This window comes from Cricetulus griseus, chromosome 5, assembly GCF_003668045.3.
Source record: "Cricetulus griseus strain 17A/GY chromosome 5, alternate assembly CriGri-PICRH-1.0, whole genome shotgun sequence".
Taxonomy (NCBI): Eukaryota; Metazoa; Chordata; class Mammalia; order Rodentia; family Cricetidae; genus Cricetulus; species Cricetulus griseus.
This window is the reverse complement of record NC_048598.1, coordinates 53,649,155-53,668,673: the sequence shown is the minus strand read 5'-3', so window position 1 is coordinate 53,668,673 and position 19,519 is coordinate 53,649,155. Positions and strand designations below refer to the sequence as shown.

At 48.1% G+C, this 19,519-nt stretch overlaps 1 protein-coding gene across 3 annotated transcripts in view; it reads right to left on the bottom strand.

Moving 5' to 3' along the window:
- Positions 1 to 19,519, bottom strand: part of Nav1 (neuron navigator 1) — a 253,151-nt gene that overhangs the window by 156,331 nt on the left and 77,301 nt on the right. For all 3 annotated transcript variants that reach the window (XM_035445545.1, XM_035445544.1, XM_035445546.1), the window contains exon 3: positions 15,771 to 15,874. In XM_035445545.1, the coding sequence (XP_035301436.1) occupies positions 15,771 to 15,874 (104 nt within the window). The remainder of the gene's footprint in view (positions 1 to 15,770; positions 15,875 to 19,519) is intronic.

Below are 19,519 nucleotides of genomic sequence, written 5' to 3'. Positions count from 1 at the left end.
ATTTAGGGGTGCAGGCAAAGGTACTGAGAAAGGGTATCTGTGAAAGAGTTTCTACCCATAAGCTCTTGGGTAGAAACCGGCAGAGCCTAAGGGAAGTTCCCACAAACCACCTTTGGTTTCCCCCAGGAAAACTCTCTTGTTACCTTCAGTCCCTCTAAGGCACAGTTTACCCTCACAAGCCATGAAGACACAGTAGAAGACAGGGTGGTTTAAACAGAGACCAGGGTTGACAGGAAAGTGGGGCTGGGATGCAAAAGGAAGAGGTTAACCCTTGGGAGCAGGAGTCTGAGTCCCACTGGATCACATGACCTTGTCAAAGTCATTGAAGCTGTCTTGCTATCTGTCACTCTTACAGTGGTTATAATACTAGCTTCATAGGTAAAGGGGCTTTGGCAACCTAAGGACTCAGAGGAGACTTCATCAGTCCCTGGACTGCAGAACTAATTAAAAAGACCCCATCAGCATAGGAGCTCTCCAAGTGCCAGAGTAGGTGTTAACGGTTAAAGGGCTCTGAGGGCTGAAGGCTGGACACCAGGTGCTGACCACAGCCCAGGATATTCTAACTTCCTGGATCCCAGGGCTGGATTGAGAGTCTCTAAACCTTTCTAGGACAGGGACTGTAGCAGAGAGGTGTTTCGAAAGATCTGTGGACTTTCAGCTGGCCTTAGAGATTCAAAGAAAGATGGAGATTCTGCCCTCAAGGAACTCAATGTCTGGCAGGGACAAGTCAGACAACTCAAGACCTGGGGAAATAACTTTGTCCCTGTGAAAACAAAGTGTCATACACATTTATCTTAAGAAGGCAGGCATGGATATGTGTTCTAATTACAGGAATGACAACAGGCACTGCCTTAGAGGAGTGAGGGACTAGATCTGGGTGCAGATTGGCCAGGCAGATAGTGCTCGAAGGCCCTAAGTCCAGATTTTAGGGAACTCAGAGGTAGAACCAAGACTGTGAGTCCATGTAGGAAACAAGCAATTCAAAGCTGGTCAAAGGAATGTTGAGTGGTAGCCTCCTAGAACATGAGGAACATAGAGGCAGGTCATAGGACACACAAATACTCAAATTTCTGCCTGAAATAAGCTCCTCGTTCAAGCAAGAGAAAGAACGTCTCTGATCCCACAGACTACTTGTAACAGTATCTCAAACAACTGGAACTGGAGATCCTCCTGTCTCAGCCCTCTGAGTGCTGGGATTATACATACACTATCGTTTCTAAAGTCCTCATTCTTGACCATCTGTCATTCCATAATTTATATAAGACTTCCCTGATTCAATCACATGGGAATGTTGCTTTCTCTAAAAACTGCAGTTTGGAAAAGGATACCGGTGGACTGATTTACCAAGTTCTTGGTTGCTGTTGGTTGTTTCCCCCCTGCATATAGTTTCATCTCTGCCTTAGCTAACAAAATTGGCTAATTACCATCCTGACTGAACAGCACTGTGTCCATCCACCCATGTCTACTGCTGAAGCCAAAGCACCTGCCTTAACTTGACCCCTCATTTCTGGTGTCCATATCTGTGTAGTAAGGCCTTCAACATTTTATGAAACCCTAGGCAATGTGTTGTTCTGTCCACCTGCATCTCCTTTGCTCCGGATGCCTACTGCCCCCGGGACCTGACCTTCCTTCCACCACCGCTGTCTCACGCCCTCATTTGATTTGGTGTGTTAATTTAGTTCTTCCTTTTCTCTGTATCCTCTTTGTTCCTCTGAGCCTCCTCTCATGGGATATCATATTCCCCAAATCTCAATCCCTTTTCTTCCTTCAACAAACATTCCCTGAAATTCTGCTTCTCTTTAGAAGACAGAGCAGATAAAGGATAGAACACTCCTCAGACCTTTGGCTGAAATCAAGTTAGTATCTGTTCTTATCAGAAGAGAGGCACCGCCCCTTCCAACCTTCTAAGTCTGGGTCCCTCTCCTTCCCACACGGCTGTTGGTTTCTGAGATGTAAAATACTATCTATGCACAACATTGTGAGTCAACTCCCTGCCAGTTCTCCTCCTGCCTTTAAAGGGTCTTGCCATGGCTGGGTCGTGGTTCCTTTAAACACTATCTTGGCATACTCCAAGAATACTCCAAGGCTCCCTAATACCACCTCTCTACCTTTATCTCACTCTTTTTTATTCTTTTCATATCCCCTGAGTTTCCCAACCATCCTCTTCTGTAGTGAGAATGCTCTGCTGCCGTGGCAACAGCCATTCTGGCATCCGTCGATAAAGCTGGTATATACAGAGCCTTTCCTACAGTGATTCCTAAAAAGAAGGGGTTCTGCCATGTCATAGTATCGCCAAGGTCTACCCTGAGCCCCTCCTAATCAGTCATTTCCTGCAAAAATGCAGGATAGCTCAGTGGTTCATTGCACGGAGACCAATGATCTTCAAGGGATGATAAGATGAGGGAGAGAATGGGCTAGGCAGACGGAGGGTGGTGATGATGTCAGTAAACTTATGTGAGGGCTGGTTCCTATCAGTTCCTATCAGTTCCTCTTGGGAAGGTGGGGAAAGACAGGATGGCTTAGAATCATTTATATCTTCAGTTCCTCAATCTCCTAAAACAAGCTCAACACCCCATTTCTGCCAGTTTCTGAACTGGAAATAGGTTGTGTAATTTGACCACATTTGTTGACTAATATATTGACGAAATTTGAGGAATGAAGATGTAGGCATTGGGCCAGGGAAAGGCATGTTATGGGACTTTACGTTCTCACACCCCTGTGACTGGAAATGATGTAACCCAGGGTGAGGGGGTGGTGGTCTGGGGCTCTGCCTGTTGTGATAGTGTTAGCAGAGCTGGAGGGAAGGCAGAAGAAGAGAGAAGAAAGTAGAAATGAGAGCTAGACTGTTCCTGCCCTGATGACCTTGAAAGGTGACCTTGGAAGAGAGGGTGTGAAGGAGAGAGGAGTGAGCAGAGGAATCTACACTTTGCTTCCCACATAGCACAGGACAGAGTCTGGGGACAGGCAGCATTCTTGTTCCTGGGCAAACAGTCAGGATCCAGAGAACAAGGACTAGAAACTCAGCCATGTTGCACTAGAAACTGCAAGCCTAGCCTGTCCATCGTGGGTTAGGACTGGGGGTGCCATCAACCCAAAGAGTGACAAGTTCTTTCTTTAAGGCTATCTGGGATCATCCTCCTATGATGAGCCCTCTTGTCACTTCTCAAGCAGATTCTGACACCCCCATCTCTATAGAATGTCCTCTATTGCTCCCCACTTCATTCTACCAGGTCATTCTGTCCCTCAGTGGGGACTTCAGAATGTGCACAAGGCTATGACAGAGACTGTGGAAATAACTGATGTTTAAACATCAAGTCTCTAGACATCCCCTCCTCATTGCTCAGGCTGGTTCAGGTCAGCTGGGGGATTTAGCAGAACACAAAACAAAACAAAACAAAACAAGAAACCCTCTTGTCTTTGTGCAGTTTATATTCAAATGGGAAAGATATCAAATTAGCCAGAAATACCAGCTACTTAAAAGCACTAAGGAGGGGCCGGCAAGATAGCTCAGTGGGTAATTGAACTTGCCACTAAGTCTGACAACCTCTGTTCCATTCCCAGAACCCACATGGCAGAACTGACTCCTGAGAGCTGTCATCCAAGCTCCTGCAGACACACACAAAATAGAAATTAAAAAAAATGCTAAAGAGAAAAAATGGAAATAAGAAATTCCTGGTGCATTCAAAAGACAAGAAAGATAAAAGGTTGGAGAGACAAAAAAGGAAAGGAAGCTGCAGAAAGCGGGTAAGAGTCGTGCTGGAAAGCAGGGCACAGAAGGACTTTTAGGTCTTTATATAAGGACTTGTCAGCTGGGCATTGGTGGCACATGCCTTTAATCCCAGCACTTGGGAGGCAGAGGCAGGCAGATCTCTGTGAGTTCGAGGCCAGCCTGGTCTACAGAGCGAGTGCCAGGATAGGCTCCAAAGCTACACAGAGAAACCCTGTCTTGAAAAACTAAAAACAAAACAAAAAAAAAAAAAACAAAACAAAACAAAAAAGGACTTGTCATTTGGAATAACACTGGCAGGTCAGGGAGAGACCTGCCTTCCCCTGGGAAACGATCACCTTGAGTCTTATGTGGAGGCCATTTGTTGGGGTCATTGGCTGAAGTGGTAAACCCAGCTGCTAGATGATGGGGATGGTAGTCATGAGAACTGGTCAGCAATGGTTTGCATTGGAGCCATTAGAATTTGTCTTTGGCTAAATGTGGGTATATAGGAAAGAAAGGGATCAAGAATATTTTCCCGAGGTTTGAATGGGAATTTCTCTCTCGTTTGGTTTTTGTTTTTCAAGACACTGGGTTTCTCTGTGTAGTCCTGTGTGTCCTGAAACTCGCTCTGTAAACCAGGCTGGCCTTGAACTCAGATCGGCCTGTTGTGCACCACCATAGGCTTTCTTGTGTTGTTGTTGTTGTTAAGACAGGGTCTCACCAGGCTAGCCTTGAACTTAGTATCCTCATGCTTTAGTCTTTTCTGAATGCTGAAATTACACGTGTGCCATCAAAAGCAGCTCTCCTCAACCTCTTGTGAAGGAGAATGCTCCCTCCTCCTTTAAGCATGGCATCCCACCTCTCCCCACAGTCCAATCCAGCCATTGTCATGATTCCCTAACATCTGTAGCCATCATTCATCATGCATTTATTTGTGTTTCTCAAGAATCCATTTTTTTGGTTGAGCTTGTCCTCAAAGGCCATCAAAGTCCTGTGCGCATAGTGGGCTCTCAGGAATATTTGGTGAATGACGACTGATTAAATGAATGAATGCGTGACTCAGAACAGATGTGTGGGGCCTGTAAACAGGGGTGACCTCTAAGTACCCTGTGGTGAGAGACAGCACAGCTGGAGTGTGGAGTGGAAGCCAGGCCTCTGGGATGGCCGCCCAGCAAAATCTTTTCTCACTTCTCTGTAGCCCAGGGACAGGAGGAGGCCACTGACTCTGTCCTTGTCTCCTTCACAGGAAACCTTGTATCTTTAGGGAATGACCCAGGGGCATCTAGCTATGAGACTACCTCATGCTTCAAACTTCTGCTGTGTTCAGAGGTATGGGGGAGTTTAGTTGCACTTTTGAGAGAAAGGGGCAAGTATGTCCGAGGTATTCTCACAGCCCAGTCTGTCTGGCACACATGTTAGTATTAAAATAGGACTAGAGTCCACCATTTACTCCTATGTGCATAAGAAAAGTTAATAATGGACACAGTGATGTCACACAACACCCCAACATGCTCATACCTCCAGGAAGTCCTCTTACATTGGTCTTCTGCCTGTCTACTAGGGAAAATAAGGCTTGGCAAGCTGAAAGCTGGTAATAGAACCAGGGTTCTAGACCTTAGTCAACCCCCCAACCTACCCCTGCCTCAATGCCAAGAGGTCAGAAATGTGGATCAACCCTAAACTGCAGCATGCATCCCTTAAAACCCCCAGCAGCATGGCCTTCCCCTTCTTGGAGCTCCAACACTGACAGGATAGGGGTGGTGCAGAGAGGAGCAAGGAGGCCTGAAGAAGAAAACCAGGTCATTTCTGGTCACACGAGACAGGACCTGAAGCCAGATAGACCTCTCCTTAAGTCTGGGGAGGCACTGACCCTCTTCCAGGGGTCTGTAGAACCTGAGGTAGCAGGGGCTGAAGGCTGTGGAAGAGCCTGCTCTATCCAGATGTGGTGTGAAAGGGCAGAGGACAGGCCCCTACTCCAACCATAGACTCCTCAGGAACCCCAGGGCTAGAATGTCTGGGCCTCGGAGCCTTTCTTCCTGGTGGCTGGTTCTCAGAGGGCTGCCCTGGAGGAGGGAGGTGTGTGCTCAAGATCAGCGGCATGGAGGCCCTCCGCCCCTCAGAGCTAAAGCTCTGGGATCTGTAGAAGGAGGGGGATTTCTGACTTAGTGGTCTGGGTGGTCTTTTAGATAAGGAGCACCCCCACCCTCTGGGGCCTAGCTGCCACACAAGCCTGTGCTGAGACAAGCCCTTCACAGCTCTGGCATCATCTCCTGTCAACTTTGCCCCCTACTGCTCTCCTACTTGCCACTGTCCAGGTCTAATCCCACCCCTGGATGTTTGCTTTGCCTGGCCTTTCTCCGTATGCATTCAGGTCCAATGCATCTTGCAAGGCATCCTTGCTCAGCCCTCTTTGACTGCCCCGAACAACTTTATGCCTTTCCTCCCTGCTGATTGTAGTCAAGGGCTATATAGTCATAGTCTGCTTACTTGCATCCCAGGGCCCAGACCCTCTTCTACCACTGAATTGAAAGCCTCCTATATAAGGTGATGACATAGTGAGGCTTGCTGAATGGAGGGCAGGAGATCCTACAGGAACCAAGTACCAGGGGCCCTCTTACACACATTATGTACCTTATTTCATAAACCCTACGAGTGAGGGAGTCTCATTATCTTCATTTTACAGAGAAAGAAACTTGCCCAAGACGATACTGGGGGTACCCGCGATAATTAGACTTCGAATGCCATTCTGTTAGGGTCCTAAACCTTCCACAACATCCTTTGTCAACATGCAGCTGTATCTGGAGATTTGTTCCATACTGCATACTGTCCCAAGAGGCATGGAGTCCCACAGCATGAGAGCCTAAGGTCTTACTGATGAGATTCCTGTATCACTATACTTGCTGCACCAGAGGTTAGAGTGGATCTGGGATCACAGTCACAGTAGGACTGGCCCACTGAATCCAGGGAGAGGAGATGGAGGGGGACATCCTACAGACAGAGGAAGTGACAATATATTACAGCCAGTCTCTTTCTTGTCTCAGCTTCATGAACTCTGTCTTTCTCAATCCCAGTGACCCTAACAGCCCCAGAAGCTTGGGGGGAGGGGTCCTGGGTTCTCTTCTGGAGTGAAGTGTCGTTAGATGCCTGTGTTATCTGCACCTCCACTGGTTCTGTAAATTAGGTAGTACAAGAGGGTATGGAGTCTCCACTTCCTCTGCTCTTAGGACTTACAAAAGGGAAAAGCAGGAAGAGATACCTAATTTAGAGCATCTGTCTGAAATTGTACTCATTTAAAACCACATCCCCTTGCTTCTCTGGCCAGATGTTTCCACATGTATGTGTCCTATATATTACTGTGGCAACTGTCTCATACACACATCGACAATGGTCCTTGCACACTGAGCCTCAGATGAGCTCTGTACCACCTAGTTTAGTGGTCCATAGACCAAGACCAGCCTAGACTGGTTGTCATGGAAACTATTGGCATAACATAGGCAAAGGGAGAGGAGAGTGGGGAGAAAGACAGAGAGAGAGAGATGGAGGGAGGGAGGGAGAGAGAGAGAGAGAGAGAGAGAGAGAGAGAGAGAGAGAGAGAGAGAGAGAGAGAGAGACTATATATTCAGTAGAAACAGGCAAACTATTTGTGTTAGCATCTATCCTCTTTTTATGGTCTAACCCAGAATCAAAGCAGATACTCCATGCAGAGTCTCACACCACTGAATCACAAGGTTACATGGGATCTTGGAGATAGTTTTATGCAACATTTTTCCCTCAGGGAATAACTGACCTATTTGTAATAAACCCTATTGCCTCACTGAGGGACAACTAAACCCCCAAAACAGAGGGAAAACACAAGGCCCACAGCTGAGGTTGTCTTGTCAACCCATTGATGGATGACATCCTACCACAGAAAATAACTTTGTGATCTATAGCCACAGTCTAGATTTAGGAGGTCAGTAGACCGAGTCACCAAAATATCAGCCACATGCCAAGATGATGGCCTTTATCTCTGAGACATAATGTCCATGGATTTCTTAAGGAGGTTCTGGAGCTTCAGTTAAAGACAAGTGTGTTCATAAAGAAACTGTAACCTACCTTAACAGGACGTAGCCTAGAGACACCTGGGCAAGCACTGCCCAGACAGAAGACACTCCCACTTCGTGGCTGCTCTCACTGGCCCACTGACTCTGTGCTTTATTAGAGTTTTTGTTAGGTTTCTCAATAAGACACAGCATTCAACAGAGGGCTGCCATGGATTCATATTTCAATTATTTTTAACCGGTATCACTGGCAATTACTTGGCACAGAAAAATAGCTCTGCAGATCCTAGAAATAGTTCTCAGAGCAGAGGGTGGGGCTTTCAGAGCCGAGATGAGAACTTCACCTTCTCAGAGTCCTGTTTTATCCCGGGTAGCTTGCTACTTCAGCACTTTCTCCTGCCTCCACATGAACCCAGCCTCTACAGCAGGAAGGATGCAGAGAGCTCATAGCATCCTGCTCCTGGCTGGACCTGTTTAGTATGGAGTAGTCTCAGGCTCCACATCCCTGCTTCTGTTTCCACTGAGGCTGAGTTCTTGGAAGTTCCCTTAGCTATTTATACTGAAGAACACCTCATTTCCTATTTCTGATCTCACTGGCAGTGAGATCCTTAAAAGAAAGTACAGTCTGGTGTGGTGGTTCATGTCTTTAATTCCAACACCTGGGAGGCAGAGGCAGGAAGGTCTCTGTGAGTTCCAGAACAGTCTGGTCTATCTACATAGCAAGTTCTAGACTAGCCAGTGATATATATTAAGACCCTGTCTCAAAAAATGAAACAGAAGAAGATATAGCCAGCTATTTCTTGACTTTCTCCTTTTCCTAGGGCTTTGCCTGCTCTGGGATGAGTGACCTGGAACTCGCTGGTCCTACCTTAGTTTCTTCTGAAGTCTGGGACTCCTGTCCCCTCGGGGCCACACACAATGCCTGCTGTCCTGGCTCTTGTGTCTGTTACTCACTCTTCAGGGACTTGTCCTGGAGCTCCTGTGTAAGTCTGCTGAGTAGCCAGCCTTGAGGAGCAGAGCCAGGGACTCTAATCCTCTTGCCAAAGGGGCCATGTGGGGTATGGGAGGATGTGTTCCAGTTTCTGTGAGGCACTGGGACAAGGACAGCTTTGACTCCTTGAGACAAAGCCCCTGCAGGTCCTTACATACCCCGAGCTTTCCAGAAAGATCTCAGTAGAGAAACACCAAGGAGGCAGTATAAATACCAAGGCTCACAGTAGAGAAATACTAAGGGCAGCCTTTGCTGGGCAAGACAGAGGCTGGTCTGGGGAGATTCCTAAGAATCAGGCCCATGGCCCACTGGCCCACAATAGCTAAACAAAGGACTGGGGTTTCTGGTGGGGGAGTTGAAGCAGTTGTCTGCAGTTAAAGAGTAAATCTCCCTATAGCAATCAGGATGAAGCTTAGTCCAAGATAGACAGGAACTGGGATAGAGGCAGGGGTGTCATTCCCAGGAAAAGCACAGAGGAAGGTCTATCGCTAATTAATCTACTCTCTATTCTTCTTCCCAGTAGCAAGGACTCCAGATGAAGGGGGTGGCCCTAGACTACTTGTGGTGGTGTCAACTTGACAAAAACTTAGAATCCCTTGGGAGATGGGCCTCTGGACATACCCACGGTGGGTGGGGCAGGGGAGGATGTGTGAGAAGACCCATCTTAATTGTGGGCAGGATGGTTTCTCGGGCAGGAGATCCTGGACTTTATAGGAAGCTGGAGCGGGGGGGGGGGGGAGCTACAAGTGCAAATGAGCACAAGTGTGTATGCATTCATTGCTCTCTGGTATCTGCTTCAAGCTCCTGTTGGCTCAGCTTCTCCGCCATGATGGACTGTAGCCTGGAACTGTGGCGCCACTGTTGCTTGTCATTTCAGAGGTGTCATGAGGCTAGAGCTCTGTCCTGATCTCTGGGACAGGACACACTGGCCAGAGCTGAAGCATCTCCAGGTTGCCCTGTGGATCCTGTATAACTGCATGAGGCTGTGTGCTGACCTGCTCCCAAATGCATCATAAACCCCACAAGGACAGACGCTTTTGCCTATTTTGCTCAAATTTCTAAGATGTACCTGGCACATAGTAAGAGTTTAATTACAAGGTTGATGTTAACTATGAATCCCTTCTGGAGTTGGGCAGGCTGAGGCTTTGGTTTTCTTAGTGCAGCAGAGAACAGGGCATTCTCAACCCTACGTGTCGTATTTTGAAAACCCAAAGTGGCAACCACTGTAGAGCCATTCCCACACCTGCAGTGGGGAGAATGTGGGGCGGGCCTGGCCCACGGCAACCATGGGAAAGGGGACTTCGGGCTGCCCAGCCTCTACAGTTCTTGATATTTGCTAAAACTGTTCCTACTGAGTTCAGTTTACTCTGGAGATAAATCTCATTGCCAGCCAAATGCTGTCAGGAGGAGTCACTCAGTCTTCTTGCTCCCCCCTCCCCCCTCCAAGGCAGCAGAATCCAGATCCTTCTCTGTCTATTTCAATCCGCTCTGGCAAGATACCTCAGATGACCTTCCTTCTCTAGCCCCTGCCTACGGGCCCCTTGCAGAGCCTGGCTCGGCCATGTTGGCTATTCCACGGTGTCTCCTTCAGGCACTGCCCCTTCTCTGGACTCAACCTATCTCCCTTTTCATCAAGGTCATAGCATATATGGCTAAGGGTATATGGCTGCCTGTTCATATCCTGAATGGACCAAGTTGGGCGAATCAACTGCTCTGTACCACAGTTTTCCCATCTGTAAGGTGATGAGGACAGTGTTTTGCTTGATAACAAATAATACTGGACATCTATTAAATAACCACTATGCATCAGGCTCTCTTTTATGAACTTTTCCTATGTTGAAGCACTTAATTCCCACAACCCCTTAAGGGAAGGTTTACTTATTTATTCATTCATTTATTTAATACTATTTTTTAAAGACATGGTCTCCTATAGCCCCCCCCCCCAGCCTTGAACTCACTGTTTAGGGAAGAATGACCTTGAACTTCCCATCTTCTTGCCTTCACTACTGACTGAAAATTACAAGTGTGAGCCACCATGCCCAGCTGCAAAAGGTAACTGAGGCACAGAGAGGTTTAGTACCTTCTCCAATGCTGTGGGAGCAGAGAGGCTCCGGCACTGCTGCAGTTGTTGGAAGGATTAAATATGCTTACAACAATGCCTGGTTTCCAGAAAGCCGCAATAAGTGTCAGCGGCTGCTACAAGTGTTATACCCTCCCACCCCAACTCCTGGAAGCCTGCTTGGTCCCAGATGGCTGTTGTGTTTATGTAAACAGGGTCTTCTGAGCTCCACCCACACTGCAGCCTCCTTTGCTCCTTTGGGGGACACAGCCCTGGAGGACAACGAATATCATCTACTTTATGCTTGCTCTGTTTTCTGGTCAATTGTCTGCATGTCTCTCTCCACGGATGGCTGGGACATCAGGCTCATCTTGGCCCAGAAGTCCCCAGAGGACAGGGAATATAGCAGTATGAACTCAGCATGAAATGACATAGGTCTAGAGTGCCAGTGGTGCCAGTGACATCCTGGGACCTGCTAGGATTGAGGGAGATGGCAGCAAGGTGTGTGGTTCCATGACCCCATTTTCTTCCCTGCCACTTGGCAGGGGTCTACAGCAATTGGGCTGAGCTTGGACCGTGTGCAGTTACAGCAGTGAGTCCTGATGGCAGATGGGAAGGGAAGGGAATGAGGGGGGACAGGCAGGACCTGCAGACAAGCAGGGCTCAAATCCTGACAGTCTTTAGACAGGTTTCAGAGCTAGCTCCTCAGAGCCTGAGGATTTTCCTTTCTAGCAAGAGTAAGACCACTGTTGAAGAGCCACACTGTGTTCACAAAGAACTTTGTATAAGAAATACCTAGTGTGTGCTTACACACAGTAGGCTTCAATAAGTGGTGGTCACCTATCATTTGGCTATCTTAGCATTTTGAGAATTGGGAGGCAATGGTGTTGATTTCAGTCCATCTGCTGATTCACCATCCATCATGAGCAAAAAAGGCTGATCCCTCCTCAGGGAAAATGAGGCCAAGGTCGAGGGAACTATAAGGTCTGCTGGAGCTTTTACTCACTATGTTCTTTGATGTTTGCTTTCGCCTCTGTGCTGCAGTGATGAGCTCAGAGCAACCTCTTCATGCTTTCCCAGAGAGCACAGTGCTCATACTTCACTCTTGCCCTAGACTAAGCCACATCGGATATACCACTTAGAATGAGCACTCTGCACCCCAATCCACAACACATGAACTTGTGGCTTAAAGACAGAGTCTGCTCACTAAGGGAAAAGACACAGACAACAAGTAAAATCTCCCAGCAGGAGGCCAACTGCACAGTCCCCTCCCGGTCTATGTGTTTATCAACCTTCATATGAGAAGGCAGAGAGGAGTCTCTGACTGGCTCCCCAGTGACACGTGTTTCTATGAGAGAAGATCCCTTTAGTGTGTGTCCGCTTAGCACTCATTCAAACATGCCACAGAGTGGAAGTAATTAAGGAATCCATGTAAACCTCAAGGCGACCCTTTCTAGTCTTGTACACTACCTCACTCACATGTGTGGGCATGTGGCAGAGTCAGCCCTGGTTTCCTTGCCTGTTCAAATTAAGATCTGATGATGGCCTTGCAGAGAGAGCCAGTGGTGAGTGTGATCAGATGGGCCCAATGCCAAGCTGTCCCTGGAAGAGCCGGTGGACCCTGGGATAGCCAGGAAACACACATAAGCACCTGTGGACTGGACTCTTAGACTTTTGCCCCCAGGGCAAAAGCAGAAGGAACAGCTGGCTGTGGACAGTCTTTGGCACATATGAAGGCCATCCTCAAACACACCAGCATGGTGGCAAGACATGATGGGAAAAACTCTTCCTGCTATATGAGGATTATAAAATGCTCATTTGGACTCTATTCCAGGCAGAGAGAACTCTTTGGCATTCTCCTTCTCTACCCCTTCTAGGACCCTGCACCTCCCCCATGCTTATGAGAAGAGCAGGGGAAGACTGGTGGCTTCTTCTCAGCTGAAAGAGGAAACCTGGCTCACAGGGGAGGCACTGGCAACAGACTGTTCATTCTGGATTCCTTGCTCATCAAACACAGTGAATTCACCAACAGGCAGGGGTGATATCTGAGCTTAAAGCTGCTTCTCTCCCACATATCAGTATTAAAACAATATGATCAATATCTAGGAGCAAGACTGGAGGTGCCGGCTCACGCCTTTAATCCCAACACTCAGGAAGTAGAGACAGGCAGATCTCTGTGAGTTCAAGGCTGGCCTGGTCTACATAATGAGTTCTGGGAGAGCCAGGGCTACACAGAGAAACCATGTCTCAAAAGACACACACACGGGGGGGGGAGAGAAAGAGAGAGAGAGAGAGAGAGAGAGAGAGAGAGAGAGAGAGAGAGGTGGCAATGAACCCATTGCTCCACATGATGTGGGACCTACTGCAGCATGTTTTATGCATGCCTGATATAGCCAGTCAACTGCTTTGTCAACAGGTATGGGCAGGACACTGGGCAGGACTTCAGGGACACCAACAGATATTCTTGCCGAGTTTGGAAATTGAACCCCTACACTGTGAGCTCCTTGAAAGCAGACCATAGCCCCCTCCTCTTCTACAGCACCAGCAGTGTTTGCTTGGCACAGAGCAAATGCTCACTGGGTAGTTGCTGACTGAGTAGAACACACAAGTGAGTGACTCACGACATGTCCGGAGAGAGTTCAGAAGTAAAAGGGCAAAACAGAATGTAAACTGTGGTTTCCTTTCTTCCTCTCTTCTTCATCTTCTTCAAGCTCAATAAAGCGTAGGGGCCCTCACAAAGAAGACATATCCTAAATCTCTCCCCATCTAATCCATCAAAGAGCTCAGAGGATCCTCAGCAAAGATGTGTCTGTCGCCATGACAACCAGCGAGGACCACAACACAGGCAGCACCATGAACCTTGATCCCCTTCCCTAGGTATCTTGGGGGAGGCTGGTGCTTCCCATTGTTCTGTGTGAAACCCACCTCTAGGGTTTAAGGCTTTGGCTTACCCACACACCGATCACCTAACCTGGGACCTAGAGAATTTTCAGATCTTACTGGTGAGGGCGGTCTCCAAGCTAATAAGTCAAAGGGCTTCCTAGGGTCAGCCTGCAGCAGACATGAAAAGAAAGTCCTCTTCCCAGCTCATGGGGTCATAATTAGCAAGGAGTGCCTGGCTAGGTGGATGGAGATCATTAGCCTAACAATGTGGTACACACATAAGGAAGCCATTACGCTAACAAAACTGCAAATGTAAAAATAGAGCTGCACATAGTTTCCTGGTTACCGCATTCTATTCTGATGCTTTGTCAGTGCCTGTGAAATTCAGTTTACTTTTGTCCCCTGCCATGCCCTGCTCCCACTGCATGTGTACTTATTGTGGGAGGAGATGGTTACCCTTTAAATGCCCAGGCCCTGCCCCAGGACTGTCCTCTGCAAAGCCCACTGTAGGAAGTGTTGTGGTTATGCAGTCACTCCAAGATTACTGTGGTTGAGCTCTCTAGAGAGAGCTCCAAAGGGCTAGTTCACCTTCCCACCTGCCCAGCAGGGAAGAGAGAAGATACAGTGGTATGGTACCACTGCCAAATGATGTCAAGGCTAGGCTGTGAGCTAACCTCACATTTTGCTCACTGGAGCAGAGCACAGAGATGAAGCTATAAGACCAACCTTCTGGGTCTTCTAAAAGCAAAAGTCAGTGACATAGCATGTCTGGCGTACACAGACCCCTGGGTTTAATCCTCAGCACCACAAACAAAATCAAGTTTATTGTTTTGCAAGAGCAAATTTCCCTTGGCCTAGGAAACTGACAGCTAGAGCGTGTTTCCTGCATGTGCTGTCACGTGTCGTTTGGTACGCACACGTTGCTGAATTCTACAGTTTATTTTTATTTTTTAATGTTGCCAGGAAATCAATCAATGCACAAACCTAAATGCTATGGGGGATTTTAGAATCTGACTTTCTTAAGTCCTAGCTGGTGGGTCACAAGGTACTTGGTTATTTGTTCATCATGCACTCATCCAAGGACACTTGGAAGAGGCAAATTACTTAATTTCAGTTCAAGGGTCTTCTCAGTCAGTCTTTGGGTTTCTTAGCGGTATATGTGCTCTGGGTGACACTTGTTTACAGGGTGACACCGGGAAGGGGACATGTATGGGAGGGACTTGTTATTAAGAGGAGGAGGCAGGTGTCAGGCAGGTAGCTATGGACTGCCATCCAGGTCCCAGCACCTTCATGTTGAACTTGGGCTTCACCGCAACCTGACTGTCACTCTCCCAGTCTGTCACCTTTCTCTTGTGGTCTTCCAGTGACATACACAGAGATCCACACAACCTGAGCTCTAGATAAACATGGCATTGACCCATGCCATGTGGCCAGCTTCCTAGCCTGACCCTGAAGTGCTCTTGGACTTGACAGCTTTACCCTGAGGTGAGTCAAGCATGGAAGAAATTGTCAGGGCAGTTCACAGGTTACTATCTTGTTGTCAAGGGACAGACCTGAGGACCTGGGAGATGGCTCAGCAGGTAAAGGTACTTGTTATCAAGACTGATGACCTGAGGTCAATCCTGGAATCCATATGATGGAAGGAGAGAACCAAGTCTCACAAGTTGTCCTCTGACCTCCACATGTGCTCTGACACCTACACACACACACACACACACACACACACACACACACTTAATTTTTGAAAAATTTAAGGCTGGCTTGGTGGCTAGCCTGGTCTACATAGCAAGTACCAGTCCAGCCAGGGCTACATAGTAGGACCCTGCCTCAAAAAAAAAAAAAAAGAACTTTTTTTTTTTTTTTTTTTTTTTTTTAAGAAATAGACCCAAGATGGATGTGGTGGCACCAGCTATAATCCCAGCACTGGAGAATGACAGGTTTGAGGCTAGCTTGGACTCCTTGGTGAGGTCCTGTCACAAAACAATGGAAAAGAAACCTGTTCCTAGGCCCAGGCCACTTCTATCCCTTGGAGATAAGGAGAGGCCAGACAACGGCTGCTGTGTAGGAAGTCTTCCCCAGGGTACTTACCCATGCAGGAAAAGGTGTCCTCAGTCCTGCCAGGGAGGCTGGTGTATCCATCAAGGGCCCAGTTTTCCTGAGGACCGGGGCCAGGCTCCTGGTCTGTCTGCAACCTGTGGGGCCAAGAAGGAAAGGTAACTCATGGCTTCAAAGCCCCTCTCTAGGCTAGGCAAACCCCTTTTGAGCTTGGGTCCTCTCCTCTACCATGCCCTGAGTTCTCTGGGCCAGCCCCTCCTGGGGACATGTGTACATGCAGACACTCCAGCAAGCCACAGGGCTGGGCCAGGAAGGAGTCCCCAAGGGCACTGGAATGTTCAACATCTGTTGCCCTTTGCTGCCCAGCAGCAAACATCATTCAAAGAGCAGAAAGAACTCAGGCCTGGGTTCCTCTGCCCCGCTGTGATTCTTGCCCTTAGAATGCTCATGTTTGCTCAGCAGAGAGCATACCCGCAGGGAAGGCTGTCTCTGACGTTGAAGCCACTGACTCCTGGCACTCAGAGGGCATTTGGCCTCTGTGGAATTGCTCACCTCAAGCACACTAGGTCAGGAAAGGAGGGGTAGACTCAGCCTGAGCCACAATGACTCCTGAGAGGACAAGTCCATGGTGCCAACAGGAAGGAAGGGTGAGGTCTCTGGGCACTGGCTACCAAGTGCACAGACCTCAGAACACAGCCCCATCCGTACAATTGCTCCAGGAACAAAGGCTGTGGGAGCTCTCCTTACATGCAATTACCCTGGGCTCAGAGCAGTCCCGCCTACCCCCATATCCCCGCCCAATGTCGCCAGCTAAATGGACCCTTTGGCAGCTTGGCAGGAGGGGGGAGGGCTATGCAGACAAGAGGGGAAATTGACAGGCTGGGCCAGGGGACCCTGGGAGTCTCTAGTGCTGCTGCAATTTGTCTTTTAGGTTTTCACTTTTTCCAATACCTCTATGTCTGAGACTCTGAATCCAGCGCCTTCATGAGCTCACTGTGCAACCCAAGCAAACACCTTCCCCTCTCTGGGCCTGGTTTTCATCAGGATCAGGAGAGATGACCTCTGAAGGGCCAGGCTGAAGTTGCATAGTGGATTTGCATTAAGGGTTGCTGACTCTCTCTAAGACAGCTTGGCAGCATTGAGGTGTTGTGTGCCTGCCAGCCCTCAGATGGGTGCTGGGCACAAGGCAGGGTGGAGAAACTGAGAAAGCACATCTCGTGCTGCTGGCCCCTGGGAGGTGCTTGATATATTGGGGACACTCATCTTACTCAAATGTATAAGTCAAAGGGACAGGGGGAAATGAGACAGTTGTTTACTTGGAAAAAATTAGTATGGACATGCAACATATTGTTATGAAAATAATACAACATTCTACTGAGGTGAGGGAATGCTATATAATGAAGTAAAAGTTTCATTGGATAGCATCATATATAAAGAGCTAAGCAGTGTGTGTCTGGGAGAAGATAGGTGCTAACCAGCCCTGAAACAACACTGGTATACTGCCACGAGTCTACTGCCATTGCTGTGTTACAAGGGCAGGTAAGAATGAATTACCTGCATGTATCAGGAACCCCAAACCCAGGAGCATGAAGGAAGGTAGCCTTTGCCTCTCTGCTCTTACTTGGCTCTGCACATGTGTCTATAACTGCCTTCCCTTTCCTATATATGCCAGGGCTTGTCTCACTTTTCAGCCTGAAAGGACAGGACAACATAGACCAGAAGGGGAGGCTGAGCCAGAGAAGAGGAAAACCACAACGGTGACCTCACTGACCCTACATTCCTGACACCTTTAACCAACCGTACCTTCTTAACTAAAGTCTGACCCAAGACTTGCCTGAGGATTGAAAGGTGTGCACTATTAGGGAAAGACAGTGCGTGGTAGTGGGGAGATGTACGATGATGATGCCGGTGTGGTGGCCCTTTTATAGAGTAAGGAGGAAGCTGTGATGGAATTGGATGTGTGAGACCAGAAACTGGAAGAGGGCCAGAGGGACAGTCTGCCTTCTGGGGCTCAAGAAGGAAGGGCATCAAGAGGAGGTGGGAGGTGGCAGGCAGATGAGTGTCACTGGGATGACCACACTCAGGGTTTTGAAATGATATGACTGGAAGGCTGGGACAAGGTGAAAGATGGGAAATGGATTTGTTTCCTGGACCAGGCTAACCCATTAACCTCTATTTCTGAATACACCTGAGTTTTTACAGAAGCCCAAGGTGTTGGGGGTGGAGGATAGATTTCCACGAAAACAGGATGTCTGTGGATTCTAGGGAACAGATGGCACCTCCTTGGCTATAGAGCTTAGATGAGTGGCCTAGCCAAGCTCTTGGCAGAGCTTGTCCATGGCAGCAGCTCTGGGCCGTGCAGGGTGTGTGGAGATCCAGCCCATCTGCCTACAGCATGCCGCGGTATCCTCCATCCAAATCTTACTCGTGCTGTGACCCATCCTCCAACCACAACTGAGGGCCTGGGAAGTGCAAGGTATAAGGGTGGGTGGTAAGGACACCGCTTCCCGGAGAGGTGCAACAATTCCATGTCTGTTTAAAATGCAAACATGCAGTCAATGTTTGCTGAGTGCTGGAAACACTGCTCTGTTTAAGTTACGTTAAAATGTTCAGAGGGAAATATTCTGACCTCTTTGAAAAATGCCAGACTGTAAATATACCAAGGGACTTGTAGTGTAGATAATATAAAATCTGAGACTATTTAATACCTTGACACCTTTCCCCAAAGAATGAATTCAAAATGAAGGGAGTCAGATAGGAAAAGCAAGTCATAGTCACCAGGGAGGCATTTAGCTGTTAGGGAAAAGGCCACTCAAAAGAAGGCTGGGGCTGGAGTATGGCTCAGTAGCAGAGTTCTTGCCTAGCATACAGGTGGCTGTGGGTTCAACTCCCAGCAAATGAGAAACAAAAAAAGGAGCACCCTCCCTGTGTCTATGCTTGGTTCAGCTTTAGCTTCAGAATCTAAGTAGAGAAGGAAAAGGGACAGATGTGACCCACCCCTTAGGAAGAGGGACATCTGTGCATTTTTAGGAACAGTCGGGCAAAAGGGCTCACCTGGCTGAGAACTCCGGGGCTGTGGAATCTGCCGGGATCCTGCAGGAATACAATTCCCTGACTACAGTCAGTTTGTCAGCCTTCCTTGCTGTCAGAAACTTCTTCCTATCCTGCCTCAAATCTGTCTTGCGCTAGCTCCTCGCCACCATGACACTGAGTCAGCTCTTTGGAGCTGCCCCAAGCAAACTAATTCATCTTACAACGTGACAGCCTTTCCCATATTTGAGAACAGAGAACAGCTCGCAGACCATCCTGAACCTTCTCTTTTCAGAGCAAGCTAGCTTCTTCACTCCCTCTAACCATTCCGGAAACACCTTTGTGGGACTCCTGACTAGCCTGCCAGTCCTTTCTAAATGCATTTTGGTGTGCCCAATGTCCTTTTAAAATGAGGTGCTCATAACTGAATGTAGCGCTACAAATGAGGCCGGCCACATGCAGAATATAATGGGTATGAATTTCCTTGTCCCAGACCCCAACACCTATTACTGTGATATAAGGCTGCACACTATTGTTTAGATATCTATACACACGTGAGTTGGCTGCTAGTGAAGGATGATACTCTGAGGGCCCTGGTCTTCAGCTGCTCTGATGTCTCAGAGGTCCCCACTACCCAGGGCCTGATGTCCAAGCTTTCATATACCCCAAAATGCAAATTGACAGCTACTTCCTATATTAGCATGAGAGTGGGAGAAACTCAGGAAGTGAGTATAGCCAGGAAGAGGTTTAAT